This window comes from Oncorhynchus masou, chromosome 14 (assembly GCF_036934945.1).
Source record: "Oncorhynchus masou masou isolate Uvic2021 chromosome 14, UVic_Omas_1.1, whole genome shotgun sequence".
Taxonomy (NCBI): Eukaryota; Metazoa; Chordata; class Actinopteri; order Salmoniformes; family Salmonidae; genus Oncorhynchus; species Oncorhynchus masou.
Genome location: NC_088225.1, coordinates 22,854,597 through 22,878,448, shown reverse-complemented (window position 1 = coordinate 22,878,448; position 23,852 = coordinate 22,854,597). Strand labels below are relative to the sequence as shown.

Genomic DNA, 23,852 nt, shown 5'->3' with positions numbered 1-23,852 from the left:
CAATAACCTAAAACACGAGGCCAAATCTAAGCTGGGGTTGCATACCGTGAATGTTCCAGAGTGGCCGAGTTAGTTTTGACTTAAATCTGCTTGAATGGCAATACCTAAAAATGGTTGTCTAACATTGATCAACAAACAATTTGACAGAGCTTGAAGGATTCTAAAAAGAATAATGGACAAATGTTGCACAATCCAGGTGTCGAAAGAGACTTACTCAGACTCAAATGTGATTCCAGCATGTATTGACTCAGGGGGTTGAATACTTATCTAATCAAGATATATTTGTTTTATTTTTCATGAATTTTGCACAAATATTAGATTTTTTCTTACACTTTGAAATTAGAGAATTGTGTATATCATTGCCAAAAAAAATCCCACTAAGTAACAACAAAATGTGGAAAAAGTCAAGGGTGTGAATACTTTATGAAGGCACTGTACATATTAACCAAATAATGGGCTTTAAATGAACTTACAAAAAATGGAGTGCTTTATATACATTTTTATTAAAATTGCTTTACATTTAAAAACAAAATTATCATTCGATTTTGATTGTTACAAAAAAATGACCGTGAAAGAACATGCAAATTCTGTATGTTTTGAATCTTTATTGTATTTCCTTAGAAGTCCTGTCCTGACTGAATAAGGACCATTGTGCATTACTCTCTTTCCTCTGTCATTCTCTCTTATGTCGGGTATTAAAGAACAGGGAAAATAACTGACGTCAATTTATTTGGAGGATGTTTTTAAAACTAGCTGGTTGTAAAGGATCATGATCTATGCACAAGTTTAGGGGGGGGCTTTGATGGGTACAAGGCACATTTTATGCAGGGGTTTTGGGATCCACTGTTTTTATTTGGTTGGGTAGGCCTACCCCCCCCACCCCCCCAAGACCCCAACATCCCAATTGACCCCAACATCTGGCTTCTTTAATTCAGATTGACATCGCGCTACATAGCTATGCTGTGCTATTCAGATTGACATTGACATCGCTAAATAGCTATGCTGTGTATTCAGATTGACATCGCGCTACATGGCTATGCTGTGTATTCAGATTGACATCGCGCTAAATAGCTATGCTGTGTATTCAGATTGACATCGCGCTACATGGCTATACTGTGTTATTCAGATTGACATCGCGCTACATGGCTATGCTGTGTATTCAGATTGACATCGCGCTACATGGCTATGCTGTGTATACATCGCGCTACTATGCTGTGTATTCAGATTGACATCGCGCTAAATGGCTATGCTGTGTATTCAGATTGACATCGCGCTACATGGCTATACTGTGTATTCAGATTGACATCGCGCTACATGGCTATGCTGTGTATTCAGATTGACATCGCGCTACATGGCTATGCTGTGTATTCAGATTGACATCGCGCTACATGGCTATGCTGTGTATTCAGATTGACATCGCGCTACTTGGCTATGCTGTGTATTCAGATTGACATCGCGCTACATAGCTATGCTGTGTATTCAGATTGACATCGCGCTACATGGCTATGCTGTGTATTCAGATTGACATCGCGCTACATGGCTATACTGTGTATTCAGATTGACATCGCGCTACATGGCTATACTGTGTATTCCTAAACCAATGAGCATCTTACTCTAGCACTGTGCCCGTCACCCCATCTGTATGTTCTGTCGTTTCATTCAGTTATTGTGTTTTTGTTGGGATGATGGGTGGGGCGGGAATTAGGGGTTAGGGCTGCTTTTTGCCTTTTTTGTTTTTGAAATATTAAGGAAAAATGTCTGTACTGAGATTTAAAGAAGAGTCAGTTGGCTTGTAATGATTTATTTTCTCAATGTATCTCTTTCTCCTCATAGAATGTGATTGTTAAATGACATGCACCGAAAACAATGTTTTCATGAACTATGGAGCTTCTTTCATCTATTAATAAAATTGCAGTTTTGTTCTGGTCTGTTAAAGGGTGTTGTGGTCAGTTCTTGATGTTGGTGTTTGTCAATTAGTTTGCAGATTGGAGTTTTCCCTATTAGATCCTGTTCTGAGGGCATCACCACTAGTACACCTATACAGGCCCAGTGACCTATGTACTAGCTCTGACTTTTCCATTCTCATCCTGTAGGTGGGTTTGTTGGGCAACCATATTGGGTGACTCCTTGACACTGTAGAAAAGAGAGGTGAGGTGTGGGACCAATAGTTTATGATCTTGCACACACTTGAAAAAGCAATTCTTTCCCACCACCTGTCAGAGTGGGTTAGAACATGTATATATCTACATCTGGAACTCTGGTACTGTTATTTTTACCATCCACTCCCCCTTTAAAAAACATTAGGGGGACATTACACGCACCCTCTGTGGTTCGCTCAGGGCTTCAGAGTGATCTGTCGGGGGCTGGCGTAGTGGTTCTCCTGTGCTTGTCTGGCCTGGGGGTTGGCGTAGTGGTTCTCCTGTGCTTGTCTGGCCTGGGGGTTGGCGTACACAGGGGACTCTGTTTCCTCCAGGTGTGTAGGCACGGGATGGTTATTTTGGGCACTTCCAGCTCCTCGACACCCACTGTTCATTTCCTCATAGATGGGGATGGGGGCTTGTGTTTTATGACGTTTTCTCAGCTTAGCCTGAAATGGATATGAGGCATACTTTTATACTGACAAATTGACTCATGACTTTATACCTGACTACAATTAGATGAGGAAACCATGTTCATCATGTGTCTGAGAAATAAACTGCAGTAATTCTGAGAGTAACAGTGAGGACTGCCCCTTTAAGTTCCCACATTAACATACTTGGTTGTGGTATGGTGGTAAGGTTCGGGTTGATTAGGCTACTTACACACTCTACTGCACACAGGCAGATGAGGACGAGGAGAAGCAGGCCAGCTGCTGCAGAGATGGTGTAGATCAGTGGGGGGTAGCTGGAGCACTGACACACACTCTCTGCACAATCAACACCCACACACTTTTATCCAAATACATAGTAAGTGTAAATCCAGGACACTCCAATTAGTATGATATGTTTTGTATGGTATGTATTCATTTGTGGATGTCCATTATCCATTTTGTATGATATGTTACGAATTACAATTTGTTGTGGCTAACGTTAGCTAGGTGGCTAATGTTAGCTAGGCTATGGTTTAGGGGTTAAGGTTAGGGGAAGGGTTAGCTAACATGCTATGTAGTGAAAAAGTGATGGGATTCCAGACTGCATTCACGGTAAACGCTGCATATGTCGGCTCAATCGGAAATGACCTTTACATTTATGTCGCGGAATCTGTAACACTTCAGCTTTACAAATGGAATAAATCCCTAAATCAAGGTCAGAATGCAGAGTATCTGTAGACACATCTCTGCCACACCTTAATTCATTGATCTCCACCCAAACGAATAGCGGGGTGAATAGCATTCTATTCTCATGCTTAAATTTAAGGTCAGAATACGTGGAGATAACAGTGCATAAAAAGGGAATTATGTTCCATTCACTTGCATTTAACTCAGGTTGGAATTCCCCCCAATGAGAATGTGGACACAGGATGAACAGGGCTTAAAGCCGTCACTCTCAGTAACTCTCCAGTACCACGGTTGGTGACCACTGATAGTTTCTTCTCAGTGCTATTGCCAAATCATGATCACGTACCTGTCCCGTCAACAAACAGGAAGAATTCCAGACTGCCGGAGACTGTTCGGTCAGAGGGGTCAGCTGTGTAGACAAACTCACAGATGTACAGGCCTGTGTCTGTGCGCTGTAGATGGGCTATGGTCACGTTGAGCAGGTCAGAGTTCAATCCGCCTGTGACCTTCAGACGATCTTTGTACAGCCGGTTAACCCTCACCGTCCCGGGACTCCGGTCCTTGGCCATGAACAGCACCTCCCTCTCAGGCCGGACACACCTGTGGGTCAGGTAGAGACTGACAGGGGCTCCACCTGTCTGCTGAGGTGTACAGGAGAGATCCACTGACTGCCCCTCTGAGCCCTTTATGTACATCACCTCCTGACGGGCTGGAGAGACGGTTGTGGGTTAGTGAGGGTAATGGATTAAAACTCATGCAAGTTACTCATAAAATCCATTGTGTATTAATGATAACCTTTTGGTATTTGCAGACGATATGATTGAATGGATAAATGAACATCAATATATTTTATTTTCCAACAAAGCCAAACACAACTTTTATTATGTTCCTAAAAAAAACTAGTTTTAACCTCAGTCCCCGGAGGAAACCCCTCAATGGAAATTCACCACTTACCAGTGCTGATCATCAGTGTGAGAATGAATATCCAAATGAAATACCAGCTGGTCTTCATGGTTTTACTCATGTATTGATCCACATGACCTGCTCTAGAATATCACCCTAATGCTGAATCATGCGAGGAGGACTATTTCCTATAGACTACTAAACTGTGAAGCTCTGCGGTTATGCATTGTGTACATGTATAGTTCTCCCACCTATGAGCTCAGCACAGGAAGAAGACTTGAAAGCCCCAACTGTCAACAATCTAGATGAATACATTTGAGAGGAAACAGGACCATATTTGTTGAATGGCTGTGAGCACATGCAGGAAACTGAACACTGCTCTTTGCTCAAACTCACTTCTGAAAGTGCAGTGTGGTATAACTTTTATGTGCAAATTGAATTCCAGCCTAAATATTGATATTTGGGTAACACTATACATGGAGCTATACATAACACCTTATGAAACCAGTCATAACACCTCTATGACAGTTTCAATATCATGAATAACAACCTTTATAACACATGTATTCAACATCATTTATAAGGAGTTTTCAAAATGAAACTCCCTTTAAATAAAAGTGTATTAATCCGTTGTAAAATTGAAATGTGTATCTTTACTGTCACAGTACCAAAACTCCTTACACACTATTCAAGCAACAGGCTGGGAGCACAGAGCCACAATGGCAGTAAGAGATGTCAGCAGCCCCAGGTTTAGTATATTTCAAATACAAGACATAGCTGTGCTTGATTGAGCTTGCCTGGTGCCCTCTAGTCTTGTTTATATTGTGGGAGGCAACCTGTCTGCATAGGGAGACGAGGCGAGCTCCATTGACTAATCAATGGAATAGCCTCAAAAGTGCAGACCCCACATGCCCAAGATTTTAAATACTATCTGAACCCAGGTCTGGATGGCACCTGAGTAATTGTTTACCATTGTAATGTGTTAGTAAGCCATCTATAGCTGCGACCTGAAGACGGGCTCCACAAACTAATGCCTATCTCAGCAGGCTAACACAATGTTGTGGTGTGCAGGAGACCTGGGCTTCAACCCATCCTCTTAGTAACCATCTGGTTACTCCCACCAGATTTTTATACTAAAATAACCTTTTGTACTTTAATGAAAAGGGACTTCTTTTGAAGAGCCCTTATAGGCCTAATGCAATTGAAGAATGACCCAGTTGTTTCTTTAAGTTTCTATTTCCTGACGTTTCTTTCCTGAAGTTTCGATTTCCTGATGTTTCTTTCCCGAAGCTTCGATTTCCTGTTCAGCACAACCCCCATAGTTTCAGTGTTGTAACATTTAGCTGTTGCAACATAATTAACTCATTAAGTACCATATCTGATTGGAGAGAAATACTTTATGACAATATGTATCAAACAGTTAAATATGTGTATGCACCAAGGATAAGATAGTTCATTATTATTCAATACATTGTCAGCCCCATAACATCACACTTACTCTTTAAAAGGATGGACTTTATTCAAATGCACGGGGTGCATTAGGACAGAGTGCATGTCTATGTGGACTGCCCTTGCAGAAGACACACCCTGTTGCTATGCCCGGAAAGTAGAAGCAACCACACTGTCAAGTCGTCACTTCATATGGTGAATACCACTTCAGCCGTCAGTTTCAAGGTGAGCAGAATGAAATGTACTTAAACATTGTGGAACATTTGTATTTTGTAAGAAGCTAATTGAATGCCATAATAATCATAAAGGCTTTTAAAAGTGCAATGTGTGTAGGTTTAGTTGTGGATTCAAAGGAGTATAATTACTAAGGGCATAAGATTATCCCAATCTACAAATTTACCATTAAGCATTGCCATTTCATCTCTAGAATAAAACCAATACATTTTTAATGATTCACTATTTAACTTTATTCAGCTATTAAGAATGATATCTGCCTGAACTTTTAGTGAACAACATTTTGTTACGATTGCACAGAATTTAAGGTATTTATATATAAAATATAGAAATAAGAACTGGAATTGAATTGTTTATGTTTTGGAATCTGGACTCAGAATCGCTAACTATCGTTCCTTAATGTTTTGTTATGCGAATGATAAAAGGTGTGTAGAGAAGAGTCATTGAACTCCTGCAGGAATTATAGGGTGAGAAACACATGCAATTACATGTGTTTCAAACTTTTAAATTAAGTTCATATACTTCCAACTAATGAGAGTTAAACATGAAAATGTTATTTTAAAGAGGAAGTTCTGAGGTTCCTGGTTGAAGTGATTGTCAAAGCTGACAAACCTGTCTTTGAACAACAATGCTGCGCTGAATATCAAGTTCATGTATGAGGGTAGATAAGCACCCATCAGAATCCCCGTTTACACCTTATGCTAACATGTGGTTGTTGTGTTCCTATCAAGGTGACCCAATCACTTTCTGACCAAATCAAATCAAATCAAATTTTATTTGTCACATACACATGGTTAGCAGATGTTAATGCGAGTGTAGCGAAATGCTTGTGCTTCCAGTTCCGACAATGCAGTAATAACCAACAAGTAATCTAACTAACAATTCCAAAACTAATATCTTATACACAGTGTAAGGGGATAAAGAATATGTACATAAAGATATGAATGAGTGATGGTGCAGAGCAGCATAGGCAAGATACAGTAGATGGTATCGAGTACAGTATATACATATGAGATGAGTATGTAAACCTAGTGGCATAGTTAAAGTGGCTAGTAATACATGTATTACATAAGGATGCAGTAGATGATAGAGTACGGTATATACGTATACATATGAGATGAATAATGTAGGGTATGTAAACATTATATTAGGTAGCATTGTGTAAAGTGGCTAGTGATATATTTTACATCCTTTCCCATCAATTCCCATTATTGAAGTGGCTGGAGTTGAGTCAGGGTGTTGGCAGCAGCCACTCAATGTTAGTGGTTGCTGTTTAACAGTCTGATGGCCTTGAGATAGAAGCTGTTTTTCAGTCTCTCGGTCCCAGCTTTGATGCACCTGCACTGACCTCGCCTTCTGGATGATAGCGGGGTGAACAGGCAGTGGCTCGGGTGGGTGTTGTCCTTGATGATCTTTATGGCCTTCCTGTAACATCGGGTGGTGTAGGTGTCCTGGAGGGCAGGTAGTTTGCCCCCGGTGATACGTTGTGCAGACCTCACTACCCTCTGGAGAGCCTTACGGTTGTGGGCGGAGCAGTTGCCGTACCAGGCGGTGATACAGCCCGCCAGGATGCTCTCGATTGTGCATCTGTAGAAGTTTGTGAGTGTTTTTGGTGACAAGCCGAATTTCTTCAGCCTCCTGAGGTTGAAGAGGCGCTGCTGCGCCTTCTTCACGATGCTGTCTGTGTGGGTGGACCAATTTAGTTTGTCTGTGATGTGTATGCCGAGGAACTTAAAACTTACTACCCTCTCCACTACTGTTCCATCGATGTGGATAGGGGGGTGTTCCCTCTGCTGTTTCCTGAAGTCCACAATCATCTCCTTAGTTTTGTTGACGTTGAGTGTGAGGTTATTGTCCTGACACCACACTCCGAGGGCCCTCACCTCCTCCCTGTAGGCCGTCTCGTCGTTGTTGGTAATCAAGCCTACCACTGTTGTGTTGTCCGCAAACTTGATGATTGAGTTGGAGGCGTGCGTTGCCACACAGTCGTGGGTGAACAGGGAGTACAGGAGAGGGCTCAGAACGCACCCTTGTGGGGCCCCAGTGTTGAGGATCAGCGGGGTGGAGATGTTGTTGCCTACCCTCACCACCTGGGGGCGGCCCATCAGGAAGTCCAGTACCCAGTTGCACAGGGCGGGGTCGAGACCCAGGGTCTCGAGCTTGATGGCGAGCTTGGAGGGTACTATGGTGTTAAATGCCGAGCTGTAGTCGATGAACAGCATTCTCACATAGGTATTCCTCTTGTCCAGATGGGTTAGGGCAGTGTGCAGTGTGGTTGAGATTGCGTCGTCTGTGGACCTATTTGGGCGGTAAGCAAATTGGAGTGGGTCTAGGGTGTCAGGTAGGGTGGAGGTGATATGGTCCTTGACTAGTCTCTCAAAGCACTTCATGATGACGGAAGTGAGTGCTACAGGGCTGTAGTCGTTTAGCTCAGTTACCTTAGCTTTCTTGGGAACAGGAACAATGGTGGCCCTCTGGAAGCATGTGGGAACAGCAGACTGGGATAGGGATTGATTAAATATGTCCGTAAACACACCAGCCAGCTGGTCTGCGCATGCTCTGAGGGCGCGGCTGGGGATGCCGTCTGGGCCTGCAGCCTTGCGAGGGTTAACACGTTTAAATGTTTTACTCACCTCGGCTGCAGTGAAGGAGAGACCGCATGTTTCCGTTGCAGGCCGTGTCAGTGGCACTGTATTGTCCTCAAAGCGGGCAAAAAAGTTATTTAGTCTGCCTGGGAGCAAGACATCCTGGTCCGTGACTGAGCTGGATTTCATCTTGTAGTCCGTGATTGACTGTAGACCCTGCCACATACCTCTTGTGTCTGAGCCGTTGAATTGAGATTCTACTTTGTCTCTATACTGACGCTTAGCTTGTTTGATAGCCTTACGGAGGGAATAGCTGCACTGTTTGTATTCGGTCATGTTACCAGTCACCTTTGTTGATGATTAGCTACCGGAGAGAGAGACCAAATCAAGACGCTGGACAGAGTGGAATCAAGTATAGCAAAAAGGCAGTTTATTATGTAAAAGATATCTTGTCCTCTAATTAAGCGTGCACGGACCTAGTCATATGGCTCAGAAGGAGGCAGCTGACAAGGATCCCTAAACACAGTGTGCAACAGATTTGTACATAGAATGACGTAGGTTGATTCTTGTAGTTCTGTCTTCTGACTGGTTGGTGAAGGTTGGAGGCGGGTCCTGACCGAGCCTGTGCAGGAGCCTTATTGGTGCCCCGTGAAGTCGTCCCATCCTGGCTCCTGCCCAGTAGAAAGGGGAGTGGAGTGTGTGTGTGTGTGTGTGTTTATGCAAGAAGATGTTAGTGTGTCCCGTTATGGCTAGGTGTGTGTGTTCGTGCGATGGAATGTCCGTGTGTGTCCCGGAGTCGTGAGATAAGGGAGCAAATGGGGTCGTGAAACAACAGAGAGCTGAGGGGGGTAGTTTATTGCTGGGTATGTGTGTGTCAGGGGACAGTGAGACCGGAGATCAGAGGGGTCTTGAAACAACAGAGAGCTGAGGGGGGTAGTTTATTGCTGGGTATGTGTCCTGGGGGACAGTGAGACCGGAGATCAGAGGGGTCTTGAAACAACAGAGAGCTGAGGGGGGTAGTTTATTGCTGGGTATGTGTCCTGGGGGACAGTGAGACCGGAGATCAGAGGGGTCTTGAAACAACAGAGAGCTGAGGGGGGTAGTTTATTGCTGGGTATGTGTGTGTCAGGGTACAGGGAGACCGGAGATCAGAGGGGTCTTGAAACAACAGAGAGCTGAGGGGGTAGTTTATTGCTGGGTATGTGTCCTGGGGGACAGTGAGACCGGAGATCAGAGGGGTCTTGAAACAACAGAGAGCTGAGGGGGTAGTTTATTGCTGGGTATGTGTGTGTCAGGGTACAGGGAGACCGGAGATCAGAGGGGTCTTGAAACAACAGAGAGCTGAGGGGGTAGTTTATTGCTGGGTATGTGTCCTGGGGGACAGTGAGACCGGAGATCAGAGGGGTCTTGAAACAACAGAGAGCTGAGGGGGTAGTTTATTGCTGGGTATGTGTCCTGGGGGACAGTGAGACCGGAGATCAGAGGGGTCTTGAAACAACAGAGAGCTGAGGGGGTAGTTTATTGCTGGGTATGTGTGTGTCAGGGGACAGTGAGACCGGAGATCAGAGGGGTCTTGAAACAACAGAGAGCTGAGGGGGTAGTTTATTGCTGGGTATGTGTGTGTCAGGGTACAGGGAGACCGGAGATCAGAGGGGTCTTGAAACAACAGAGAGCTGAGGGGGTAGTTTATTGCTGGGTATGTGTCCTGGGGGACAGTGAGACCGGAGATCAGAGGGGTCTTGAAACAACAGAGAGCTGAGGGGGTAGTTTATTGCTGGGTATGTGTCCTGGGGGACAGTGAGACCGGAGATCAGAGGGGTCTTGAAACAACAGAGAGCTGAGGGGGGTAGTTTATTGCTGGGTATGTGTGTGTCAGGGGACAGTGAGACCGGAGATCAGAGGGGTCTTGAAACAACAGAGAGCTGAGGGGGGTAGTTTATTGCTGGGTATGTGTGTGTCAGGGGACAGTGAGACCGGAGATCAGAGGGGTCTTGAAACAACAGAGAGCTGAGGGGGGTAGTTTATTGCTGGGTATGTGTGTGTCAGGGGACAGGGAGACCGGAGATCAGAGGGGTCTTGAAACAACAGAGAGCTGAGGGGGGTAGTTTATTGCTGGGTATGTGTGTGTCAGGGGACAGTGAGACCGGAGATCAGAGGGGTCCTGAAACAACAGAGCTGAGACAACAGAGCTGAGGGGGTAGTTTATTGCTGGGTATGTGTCCTGGTTCCTGTTTTAGCAGGGGTACAAGAAATGACTTGAGTCAGGCAGATCAGCTTAGTGCTGTATAATATATGAGCCATGTGTATGAATATTTATATAACACCTTGCTCTGATTAAAAGCAGTGGTTCGCGCTTTCAGTTTCACACGAATGCTGCCATCAATCCACGGTTTCTGGTTAGGGAATGTTTTAATCGTTGCTATGGGAACGTCATCTTCAACGCACGTTCTGCATATGGTATTTTATATGTTTATTAGCAATCCACCTTGTTTACAGTGTGACTTTATTTCTTGATCCCTCCCTATATGCAAATTATTTAAAATAAATTGTTTCAAAATAATGATTATTTTATGTTAATACAAATAATGATGCCTTAGGTCAAAGGTGCCACCTGTCAATGATTTTAGACAGGGGTATAATGATGATTTAAATGGTTTGATTATCCAGTAAGATATCCAGATACAATACCTCTATCTACCTCCTGAGGTCAGGAAGATCTGATCACAAACTGTTATTTTAATCATCTACACCTGTCTAAAAATCTAAATGTGGACAAGATCAGGACACACAATGCATGTTAGCACCAGGTATAAACAGGGCTTGAATGATTTCATTGTAAGTAATTTGTCAAGGGCAAAAAATAAGGCTTATTGAGATCAACGATTCATTTTTCACCTTTGCCTCAATTACCCTTCCTTTTATTTTCCTCTCTCAAAGATGCCGAAATGAAATGACATGTAGTGTCTGCAAGATGGGTAAGTCAGATACATCAAACTATCAAATACTTTTATACTGTGTGTATATATACATTAAGTAGAGATTGCCTAGATATGTTTAGCTCCAAGTTTCATCATGACCTGGAATAAGAAAATAAAAAATGTAATGTGTCACAGTTCTTAAGCCTAGTCATGAAATGTAATCAGATAGGAATGGCTATTATCCATCATCTGATGAATGTTTAAATGTAAATATGTAAACCGGCTATGTTGTTCATTCATGAATTGATATGGCTTTTGCATCACTCTCTTTGCAACCATGAAAAACACTTTAAAATTACAAATAGTTACACATTCAATAGATCATTATTAATTATTTTCTGACTATTATTTGTATTAATTTAATTTTAATTCACTACCTTAACTGACTAAAATGAAAATAGAATTCACCCCAACCCTGATGCAAATATTGATATAACATGAACATTAAGTCTTATATGGGTGAGTATTATTTTTTACAGAGTGGAAGAAATTACCATGTGGCGAATGGACAGAATCCCATGTGAGCTCCTGGTTAAAATCCATTGGAGTGAAAGAGAAGTACATTCTGAAACTGTATGAAGAGGAGGTTACAGGACCTGCACTAATTGAGTTACAGGAAAAGTATCTACGCGATACAATTGACATGAAAGGCGGCCAAATCCAACTAATGCTGCACAAACGAGATGAACTTTTGAAGCCAGTACCACAAAAAACAAAAGCAGTCAGTAGCACACAGAGAGATACCAGCCATGTTGAATCTAGTGCTGTGTTCACACAAGAATCTAAAGACAAAGTTTCAAGATCCAGTGTAAAAATTGAAAGTCGACCCGTTTCCATACCAAAATCGGGCAGGGCATCTTTGCCGCTTTGTGACTTTCGAAAATTTGATGACATTGAAAAAGAATTCAGATATGTAAAAAATACAGTACTTCCACCAGAGACCGGAATTGAAGACATTATTGTTCCATGCCATGAATACAAGTCACTGGAAAATGCCCACAAATTGGAACCACAAAAACTCAAGGTCAAAGTTGCAAGTGAGGTGCTCAGATTTGCATGTGCATGCATGAATATGCGGTCCAATGGCACAATACACTTTGGGGTTATGGATAAAGTTAAAGGAATCTACAAACATGGTGAAATCATAGGAATACCAGTTGAAAACCAAGATGTATTTGTGGATGCATTGGACTACATTGAAAAGAGCTTCAGAGGATCAGAGCATCAGTGTGATGCCAGGAAATGCATAAGGAATCCAAAGTTCATTGAGGTAATTGACAAGGAGGCCAGTGAAACAACCTGGATCATTGAATATGATGTTGTCCCCAAGGCAAAAATGGTAAAAGACAAACTGTACAGTGTCACTATTCCAAAGTTCAGCGAAAAATCCAACAAAGTAATCTATGAGGAGAAAGCCACCTACCACAGAGTAGGGGCTAACACACCCCGCATATCAGAGGATGGCCTAATTCATTTCATTCAAGACCTGAGGGACAAAGATCAACAGAGAGAGGAGGCTGAACTCTCAGACAACCAAACAGCTTCTGACTGTAGAGAGGATCAGAAGAGAAAACTCTCCATCCTCCTCACATGTGGAAAAAAGTACATGGATGACTCACTGTTCTACATCATCGTGACAAACAAACTTAAACAAGATCATCTTGAGAACATCAACTTCTTGACTCACATGAATATATTTTGTGTATTTGACTTTGACCCAGATTCTAAGACATTGGGTCTATGTAAGAAATATAAAGAGCACCATGCCACAAACCTTCATTTCCTGCATGACTATGCTAATGATAGTGGGGTGAAGACCACTGACTTCATAAACCGTTTGAAGCTCTTTGATAAACCAAGCTGGATTTTCTGCAACGGGCGAAGCGATTACCTTGGAGATGAGAAACCTTGTGATGAAAAAACCTGGATGAAAACCAAAAAAAAGCTACTGAAAAGGGCAGTGTCCGTCATCTGCAATGACATCCTTCCTAAAGGTTCATTTGTGGTGCTTTTCTTGCTCATGTCTCAGGTCGAACAGCCACTTGTTGATACATTTCATGAATTCTATGCAGAAATGAATGGCCATGAGGATTTGGTTATAATATCAGAGTCCAAAGAGAACTACAAAAAGTGGTCGAGCCTTGCCCAGGTATCTTGTAGCATGACTGCACTCAAAGAGATCAGTATTGTTGAAATGCCACTGAGTCATGTTGATGCCACTGTTCAAACTATTCAGCCTACAGTTAGTCGACCCACAAGGCGCTTACCAGTCTTCAACAAAGGCTTGTGCTTCTTCAAGCCAGTTGAAGAGGATGAGATGAATTCTTTGGACATAGTCAGTGTTGACCAGTGTGATAACACAAAGGTGGAGATAATGGACCAAGACCAAATCAACACCATTGAAAAGTATTTCTATCAAGGTGGGAAGATAGACTGGATGAATTTGTGGCTTGCAGACAAAAATCTATGTGGGGAGGTTATCAAGCGAGACGCATACAAAGAAACAAATGACATTCTGGAGAACATTGTACAGCGTAGTCGAGTCAAAAGACCCATCGAGACTGTGAATATATGTCACCATCCTGGCAGTGGTGGGAGTACAGTTGCACGACAGATCCTCTGGAGTTGGAGGACAAAATTGCGATGTGCAGTTGTTAAACAATCAAAAGAATTCACAACTGTGTGTGAACATGCAGTGAGTTTACGGGAATATGAAGAAAAGGACAAAAAGAGCTGTCTACCGGTACTGTTGCTGTTGGAAGATTGCAATGGAGATTATCTGGATGACCTTAGGCGGGAAATAGGCAACGCTATTGCAACAAAAAAAATAAGTTCCTCTGTCCTATGTTTTATCCTGCTCATCTGCAAAATGTCTCATGATCCAGAGAGAATGTGCCGAGCATTGCCGTCTCAGACCGTCGCTGTGACACACAAACTGACAGATGGAGAGAAGACTCTCTTCTCAAGGAAACTGGAGAAACTAAAGCTGGACTTTAAACCCGACTTCATTCTCACATTTGTACTGATGAGTGAGGGCTTTAAACCAAGCTACATTGAGGGATTTGTGAAAAATCTGCTGGACAAAATTGATCATTCATCTCTTATCACTCGGCTTATGAGATTTGTAGCATTGTTGAACTGTTACATTCATGACTCCTACATATCTGTGTCACACTGTGAGGCTTCCCTTGGCATAGATATGCACATGGATAAAATCCGTTACCATGCATTTCTGGACTGTCTCAGCGAACAAGCTAGACTTGTTTTCATACACCTTTCACCTTTCAAAGGAGAAAGTCCATTACACATCTCGTCCATACGGATAATTCATCCACTGGTGGCAAAGGAAATTCTGAAGCAACTCTCTACAATCTTGCCTCAAAGCATGATCGCAATGGATCTACTACAGGACAAAGTACTAATGAACCATAGGTTTGGCAAGGATGAATTTTGGAAGTCCATCAAAGTTCTCTTCATCAGACGTAACAAAAAAAGCAGAGGAGATCCTAAAGACAGTTCATTCTCTCCTCTGATTGAACATGTCAGCACTGAAACAGGAGGCATTCAAACAGCTGTTGATCTTTTGATAGCAGCTTACACATCTTTAGGAAAAGATCCATTTGTTGCCCAGCAGCTTGCACGTCTGCTTTACACAAACACAAGATTCGAGGAAGCCCTACGTTGGGCTAAAGAGGCAAAAGAAATCCTGCCATATGATACATTTGTCCTTGACACATTAGGACAGGTGTACAAGCGGTGGTTTTACCACATGCATGACACCCTTGACAAGCAAGAATTAGTGCCTGAAAAGGTTACTGACATCATTGGCACTGCTCTGAAAGGAATTTCTGCATTCCGTGCCTCAGAAAAAATACCCTTAAAAAAGACAGTCAGTCTGAACAGCTCCTACTATGGGGAGGTGGATGTTGGATGTAGACTGCTTCAACTCATATCATCAGTTGATGTTTTTTCAACCAAAAGGGGAAATTCTGAGTTGATGAAATATTTGCTGACTGACTACATACCACAGGCAGTTACAAATCCTTGGCGGAGTTTCCACAACCAGTTGAAAGGAATGCAAAAGAGTATTTACCATGCTCTTGAGTGCATTTCTGAAGACCTCAGTTACTTTCAGACAGACATTAGTGATGAGGAAGAGGAACTTGACACAAGAGAGCCTGAACAAGTACACAATCCAAGGAAATGGCTAACAAGGACAAGTGCTGTGTATGCTGGCTTTTTTTGTAATGTTTCTGATCTAGGCAACCCAATGCCTGACAACATTGATGCTGAAATAGCCACTAATCCTGAAATAGCCAACCCATTCCAAAGAAAAATGAAAATTTATGAGCTAGGGGGAGGAAACGTCACGTCCATCCTGTCATTACTCTATGATCAGAAGACAGAGAGATCTGCTAAAAAGCTGGAGGCAATAATTGGCATGTATCCAGAAAACCTCAAAAGGAATGACCTTGACCAGACAGAACTTGTCAACTTCATATTTTGTCAGATAGCTCTTGCTTGTGCTTTACCTGGCTCATCAAAGTTACTTTTACCTCAACAACTCCAAGATCTCAGCATGAGATTTAACACATAGGGAAAAAACATGTCAACAGCTAGTGCTCTCTTTCTTCTCTTACTTCTGCTCTGGCCAGAGGAGCCAAGCAGAGAGAACACTAATCCAGCTCATAGCCAAGTTCTCATGTCAGCAATTGATGCCCTTCAGAGACTTTATGAGCTCAAAATTCAACATGTTCCTCCAAGGAAGAGTAGAATAGCGACCCACTTCTTTCTTGGAAAGGCAAGGGGTCTGTACAAGATTGTCCACAAGGGTCTGATTGAAAAGCACATAAAAGGAAATCTCAGTGAAAGAAGAATGAAGTGGCTCGGAGGTGAGGTGTGGACAACCCCCGAGGTTGTACGATTGCTGAAACGTGTTGAAGGATGGACAGAAAATGGACACCTGTTTGTTCAGGGTACAGCCAAAGGGAGCAAGATCAGGGTCATTCCACGATATTCAGCCTCTCTACCAAATGCAAACGAAAATGTCACTTTCTACCTAGGCTTTTCTTTTGACGGGGTGCTTGCTTTTGACATTCAAGTTTTGGACTAATCTAACAGATCTAAGGATTAATGCTACAAACCACAAGCATTAATACAAAATAAGCTCCCAACATGATCGCCTACTACATTATCTAAGAGCTGTTACGAGATATCGCCAGTCAACAGGTGACACTGCTGTTTAATCTGAGTTTGGTATTCTATTGTAGCAGTGAGCCAAGTGAGGCACTGTTTCCTACGCACTGCATGGAGTTGTATGCATGCAATCCTGATAATGCTGAAGTAAAGATACTTATATGAACCATACCTTGCTCTTGTATTGTATAATAAGTACATAAAACATGATGTCAAAAGTCAGAACCAAAAAGATATGTCCTCAACGGAGAAAAGCATTCTATGAAGGGCCTTGCCCACAAGCTAGCCAACAACGAACGCAAAAAAGAAACAAACGGCTTACCTGGCAATTCCTGTATCAGAGCCCAAGGACAAGAAGAGCGATATATATGATAACTGGACATTCTTTTGAGCACAATGGTAAAACTAAGAGATATCTACCTGTCTGGAAAAAAAGGAAGAAAGGGTCTGCATAACAACTCTGCTAACAGTGATGGGAAAGGAATGCCACCTGTTACAGCGGCATCTGAATATGCCTGAAGCAGAGAATGGACTTGTAAAAAATGATTGAGCGCTACAAAAACAATTTGAACCCTCCAGAAACATAATCTACAAGAGGTACGTGTTCAATGCTTGTCAACAAAGTCAATGTGAAACAGTAAAGCAGTACATTGCAAATCGTAGGGAGCTAGCAGACACGTGGTTGTTGGCGCATTACGAAGGGAACTAATCCATGACAGGCTTGTCATTGTCACTAAGAATCTTGGTGTACAAGCATGCATGCTCCGAGAACCAAAGCTCACACTGAACAAAGCCATTGACGTGTCGTTCAAGTGAACAAGCACCAATGCAAATCAAGAAAATGGGAGGAGGTAAACCAAAGACTGTAAAATAAATTATACTGTACCTCCCAGGAGCAATGTTCAGAATCAAAAGGCCAAACTTATGGTCACAGTTTACAGGGGTTATTAACAAAAATAGACAGACAAAAGACTCACCCAGTCATTACTGTAGTTCAGTACTTTGCCAGAGTTTGTAAACAAGCAAACCTCAACTCAATCTAGTAGAGGAATACAATGGGTCAGATGACCAAACAACAGAAGTGAATACAGCAGCCTTGCCTATGCAGCAGCTACCAAGAAGGATACATATTCCACTGGAAGAAAATATTACAAAGGCCAAACATTCAATGACAAAATCATCACAAATGAGCTAACAACGTGGATCAGCAACATGGTCGTCATTGAAAAGCCAGACAAACTACGAATCTGTATGTACACCCAGTGCATTCAACCTTACTGAGATTGCACTACCAGATGCCCACCATAGAAGAGATTATACCAGAGATATCCAAAGTATTCTCAGTACTCAACACCAAAGATATCCATTGGCAAGTCAAACTTGATGAAGCGGGCAGCTATCTAACAACTTTTTGGACACCGATAAGCAGGTATAGATGGCTGAGAATGAATTTTGGAATCAAGCCAGCAGCTGGAGAATACCAGCGCAGGCAGCGTGAAGCACTACAGGGACTAAAAGGATTGAGTGTCATCGTAGAGGATATTCTACCCTATGGATGTGGCGGCACAAATGAGAAGAAGTGAGAACAAGCGACGGCAGATCCCAACAGAAACCACACAGCTCTCCTGCAGAGAGCCAGAGATATCCATCTGAAGTTGAACACAAACTCAGGTTAAAGCTACCTAGTGTGCTGTAGCATGGGTCATCTTCTCACCACAGAGGGCCTTCGCCCCGACCCAGAGAAGATAGCAGCCGTTCAAAACATACAGAGATGACCGACATCAATGCACTGCAGCGGCTGTAAGGGTTTGTGAACTATCTTGAAAAATCAAAAGGAAATCGCTACACACTGCTGTTCATGCTTGTAGCTGATTTTATTGTTACAACGTTGCCCCTTAGATCTTCATCAGGCATCCATGACCTAAGGGTCGAAATGTTGTAACAATAAAATCTCCTGGGAGAATAAACAGCAGTGTGCAGCGTTTTTATTTTTCATGAATTCACCTATAACTCCAAAACCAACAAAGAAGTACCTGGATGTGGGTTTGTTCTTCAGCTTTTGTTTGTGAACTATCTTCAAAATTCATGCCCCACCTATCTGATGTGTGGGAGTCGCTTAGACCACTGATTGACAAGGACATTGAATGGACATGGCTACCACAGCATGGCCCAGCAGTTGGGACTATTAAACAGTTAAATTCACACTGCAGTGTGATGCCAGTGAGACAGGCCTTGAGAAAGGAAAATCTGAAGGCATTTGCCTCGAGAACATTGATATGCACAGATTGAGAAAGACTCCAGCTCCATGTGCAACACAAACAAGGCAAAGAATTACAAGCTGACTTCCTGTCCAGAACTCCTCAATCAACCCCAGAGCACAGTCAAACACAAACACCAGCCAGTCTACGCTTTGGCCCTGGCCACAACTGACCTGGAACAGGTGGATCACACAGTGATGTGAACATCTCAACTAAGACACAAGTCATGCTCAAATCAACAAAGGCTGGTCCGGAAGTTCAGAACCAAATAGGCTATGAGTCACACTGAGAGATTTCTGGACACACAAAGAGGAGCGTATGTTTCTTTCGCTTCGGGAACAACAGTTGTTGACCTTGTATGTAAACAAATCATCTGTGTCAAGAAACCATCAGTCTCATGACACCAGAATGGCAGGTGTCAATGGGAGTTTCCTGATATCAATGTACATCTATATCAAGAAAACGCCATGAATTGCGGTCTGCAATTACACCATATTCTGTTTTCTGGCCATGGATTACGGAGGATGTAAAGCTCTTCATCAACAAATGTGTCACCTGCAACTCCATTCAGAAGAGACAGCAAATGTGTCACCTGCAACTCCATTCAGAATAGACAGCAAATGGAGACATTCATCCCCAACAAATCGCTCCCCTCCCATGGTACAAGGTCTGAATGGACTCACAGTCAGCAAAACCAACTACCTCATCATCGTGGATTATTATTCTGACTATTGGGAGCTGGACGAACTGACTGACTCCCTCAGCCACCGTCATAGAATGGTGCAAAGGGCAGTTAAGAAAACATGGCGTTGCCCACACTGTTGTCTCTGGTAATGCCCCCTTTTCCTGGAATGGATTTCCCTAAATGTGTTAATGAGTAGGTCTTTAGACACGTGATATCATCACCTTGCCACGAGATGTTGCCAGTCAGTAGGTGGCGCGGCTCTTACGTGTATCTGAGTTATGTATTCTGTTGTACCAATGAGCCAAGTGAGGCACTGTTTATTATGCACTGAAATGGTGTTGTAGTTAAGACACTATATGAACAATACCTTACTCTTGTATTGTATAATCAGTACATTAAACAAGAGCTAGTAAATGTTTTGAAACAGTGATATTTTGAGATGACTAAGAAGTCATTTGTAAAAACAGAGGGTTTTAAATAAGTCCCTGTTTGAATAAAGTGCAAATATATAATGAATACTGTTGTTGTATGTATAGTAATTCTTTACTGTCCATATATTACAAGCAGTTTTGTTTTTGTCAATGTAAATGGGTGTGTAGGTTCATGTATGTATTCAATGCACAGTACCTTGATTTGTTATCATTGAACCTTATCGTCAATTAAAGGAACATAATGTTTAAAAGTAGCCTTTCCATGTCGCTTAGCTAGCTTTTTATATACAGTACACTAAAACCTCATGTACAGTATCATGACGTAGCCCTTTCTGGGTGTAGATCATGGCAAGCTGATTATGACAAAATGGAATGAACTTTGAACTCTTATTCACTAAAGAAGAAGTTATACATCCTAGAAGTCAAGTTATCAGCTGCAGCTGTAAACGTTCGTGTCCTAGGAAAGGAGACAATCTCTTCAGAACAACAGGGTAATACAACGTATCTGCTCTACCACACGACGACAGGGTACTACGAACAGAAATATTCTTCAAAGGACAAGGGCGATCTCCACTGGGCAAACCAGCCTTCCATCTTCGACCCATCTATCGAAGCGCAGCTCAGTGTAAATATTTCGTCTAACATTTTACTTTTCCGAATGGGCGGTTATTAGGATGCATAAGATTCTGTATTTACGATAGCATAGCTTCACAAGGTGCAATAGAGACCCAGTCATTTTGTTCCCCAGTCTTCCCGCTCTTTCATTCCAACCCTAACAACCTTTCTTTGTGTAACCAGCCCTCATATCGGTTTCTTCCGCTAGGGACGTTTTCTTTTATGACATGATTAGTAATCAATGTATAATCCATCCTGTGTAAATGTAATTCTGTGTGATTATTTTGGTATTATTCTGTGTTCCCCTGACTTCCTAGTTAATTAAATTGACATGATTAGTTTAATCAGGTAATAATAATTACAGAGAATTGATTTGATAAAATAGCATTTAATCCATAGCCAGAGACACGACAACAGATATCTACTAAGTGTGCATGGAGTACTGTTGACTACTCCATGTGAAAAATGAACAGTTTGTGAACACTCAGATGTAACACCTTATCTTGGAACCAACGTTTATTATGGGTACTTAATAACTCATGTGTGGTGGACACATCTTACTTTATCCTAATATTGTCAACCATATTATTTCCTATATTGCATTGTGAAAGTGTGAAATGTATACTGTATATTGTCTGTACCTGCAGTGTCGCAACACACCTTACTGTATCGTCCAGAAGAACATGTCATGGGTAAACACAATCATAATACTTGACATGGTTTATTACATTATGTATTTATTATTTACTTATCTAATCAATTCATATTGTTTTATTATTATGTTACAGATACAGTTATCCTGTGTGTGTGTGTATCCTGTGTGTGTGTTTCTTTTCTCTCCTTCTCCCCTCACAGGTGAAAATCATCACTCCCCAATCAGTCAACAATCAATCATCAATCAGAAGACACACCTCCTCATATTTCCTGACCTATCACAGTTCCTTCCCCATGGTTTAAAAACCCCATTTGTTTGTTCTACAGCTCAGCTCAGCTCAATCTCTCTGTAAATGCCATGTCTGTAGGTCTCTGTGTTTCACTCTCGCTTTGTGTCGTAACCTCTCTTTTGTTTAAGCACCTCATAGCACTTTGTCATCACCTGTGAGTATTGTTTTTGGTTATGGTGTTTGTGTTTGATTGCTGGTGGAAAAGGGAAACCAAGACAAGTCGCCCATGGGCATACACTACCCGTAGGTGAACTTTGTTAAATACACTAGTTAGAACTGGGCGGACCACCCACTGTATTTTTGGTTAGTTAGTTAGCTGTTGTTAAAGTAGGCTAGTCTAGCTTAGGGGTGTTTTTGAATACTTATTGTTTCTTTCCTTGGGTCCAGCCCAGCCCCTTTTCCTGCTCCCCATTACCGTGTGTTTATAAATAAACCTAGAGTTTGACGGTAGATTTCAGTTGTCGTGCTTATTTCGTTCACACTTTTCCTTTGTCACAATAATAATTTGCATGAGTTATGTTACGAGTCTCATTACCATCCCCCTAGACTGTCGGGCCAAAAGGGATTAAGTAACAATTATTAAAAAGCTGAATCTCCAGTTCATACAGAATAGGCTATCTAAAACAGGAATGAGTCATCTTCTCAGTTGTACAGGTCACACCCTTCATTATTAGAGCGGTCATGTTGGGGATTAATCAGAATTAGTTGGGTAACATAGATAAGATGCTTTATTTTCATGATATGCTTATGAGTTATTTCTCATAAGAATGTATTTTGTTGTACTATAGTGGTGGCCATTGGCAGTTATCTGTTCTCTGTCAGGACTAAGTTGCTTGGGCCGCAGAGAAGGGAGAGGTCAAGGTGTCATCATGTGTAAACATGTCTTTTGCTCCACTGTGTCTGTGTGCCAGTCACTCCCTACTTTTCCCATCGGGAGAGGATGGCAGTGTCTGGAATCATTCTATGCTCCCTCTTTTGTTGTTCCTATCTTGACCTATAGCCTCACTCTCCTCTCCGTGAGCTTGTCCAGGATTGGTTGTATTTAGAATTGGTTGTATCTAAATGACAATTTGATATATATCATAGGGTGGGGGTAATGTCTTGGTACCATTTTGTACCAAGGACGAGATAAGAGCTTTGTTTAGGAGACCAAACTGAACGATAATTTATAGCCAACTCTGTCTGGCTAGGGGATATTCCTCTCTGAAGTAAAGTCTTTCTTTGTGTAAGTTCCTGTGAGACCTGTGGTTTGTCATGTCGTCTAGGGGGGGGGGGGGGTGGATCTTTGCTATAAAGGATCCCATTTGCCATTATGTTGGGCACTCTCAACTTTTCATTAGAGATACTGAACTGTTGAAAGTCAAAATGCTATTGCAAAAGCTTAATTATTATTAAAGGTGAAGATTAAGCATAACTCTGACTGGTGTGTGATTTGCTCTCTCATCATTTGGTAATTAAGGAAATTTCCACGACATTCATCACACATTTTACCATTCAACATGAAATTATACTGTACACCACAGACTCTGGACTGGGAAAGGTTCAGGATCCAGTTACTATCAACTGTTGTAAGAAAGATATTGATACAGAAAGAATAGTCCTATACATATCGTCTTCGAATATAGAATAGTCTAAGGCAGGGGTCTTCAACCTTTTCTCGGCCAGGGACCCCCACCCAGGCAAACGGACAACCCAGGGACCCCCATCATATGTGAACAAAAAAACATTTTGATGTTTTCAGATGAACGTAAGCATTTCACTGTAAGGTCTACAGTGACCTTTAGTTTGTGTGGTTGTGTGTGAGTCAGTGTGTGCAAGCGCATGTGAGCATCTCCCTTGATATCCTGTGAAATGTGGAGATTTGAAACATTTGTTTCGAATACTCAGGTGTCCTGCTTTATTCGGCGCATTTGACAAATTAAATTTGATTTGATAATGGGAATGAGAAGTAGCCTAATCAACATTTTAAAGTATATACATTCAGTCGATGGTTTTTCATTATTTTGACATCCCCACGTTATAATTGTAAGAGGAAGTGTAAACTCTAACATAGCCTATTAGCAAGAATAATGACTCCAAACACATTTTCACTAATAGCAGCTTTTTAGCTGGTTAAACAACGGTTTACCACATGTATGTAATTCAAAATGTGTTTATTCTGTTGCTAGCGACATCCATAAAAACATTGAAATAAAAAAAAAAGGTTTTATCTTTGCTGGACCCCAGGATGAATACCCCTGGTCTAAAGAATCAAGCCTTAAATATTATAATAAATCATATTAACATGTAAGGGTGAGTTCTGTTGCTATGACTTTGCA

At 42.0% G+C, this 23,852-nt stretch overlaps 2 protein-coding genes across 3 annotated transcripts; one reads left to right on the top strand and one right to left on the bottom strand.

The window, feature by feature from the left end:
- Window positions 1–1,210: 1,210 nt before the first annotated feature.
- Window positions 1,211–4,412, bottom strand: LOC135554548 (uncharacterized). Of its 2 annotated transcripts, none has more exons than XM_064986906.1 (4): window positions 4,211–4,412; window positions 3,603–3,965; window positions 2,802–2,905; window positions 1,211–2,587 (listed from the first exon to the last, which is right to left on the bottom strand). In XM_064986906.1, the coding sequence occupies exons 1-4, from the start codon at window positions 4,278–4,280 to the stop codon at window positions 2,336–2,338; spliced, it is 789 nt and encodes a 262-aa protein (XP_064842978.1). In that variant the 5' UTR covers window positions 4,281–4,412; the 3' UTR covers window positions 1,211–2,335. The 2 variants fall into 2 exon arrangements, with proteins under 2 accessions (XP_064842978.1, XP_064842979.1); XM_064986907.1 differs by having other exon boundaries at window positions 2,802–2,851.
- A 1,110-nt stretch (window positions 4,413–5,522) lies between these two features.
- Window positions 5,523–17,044, top strand: LOC135554547 (sterile alpha motif domain-containing protein 9-like). The gene is given in 3 exon segments (XM_064986905.1): window positions 5,523–5,833; window positions 11,365–11,402; window positions 11,885–17,044. Coding segments are annotated over 2 exon segments (4,659 nt in total). The 5' UTR covers window positions 5,523–5,833; window positions 11,365–11,377; the 3' UTR covers window positions 16,519–17,044.
- Window positions 17,045–23,852: the final 6,808 nt, after the last annotated feature.

Excerpts from the sequence above, each read along its gene's own strand:
- LOC135554548 (XM_064986906.1), bottom strand. The coding sequence starts at position 4,280 with ATGAGTAAAACCATGAAGACCAGCTGGTATTTCATTTGGATATTCATT. Across the intron at positions 2,906-3,602 it reads CCTGTTTGTTGACGGGACAG|AGAGTGTGTGTCAGTGCTCC; the intron begins GTACGTGATCAT and ends TTGATTGTGCAG. Across the intron at positions 2,588-2,801 it reads GCCTGTGTGCAGTAGAGTGT|GCTAAGCTGAGAAAACGTCA; the intron begins GTAAGTAGCCTA and ends TATCCATTTCAG.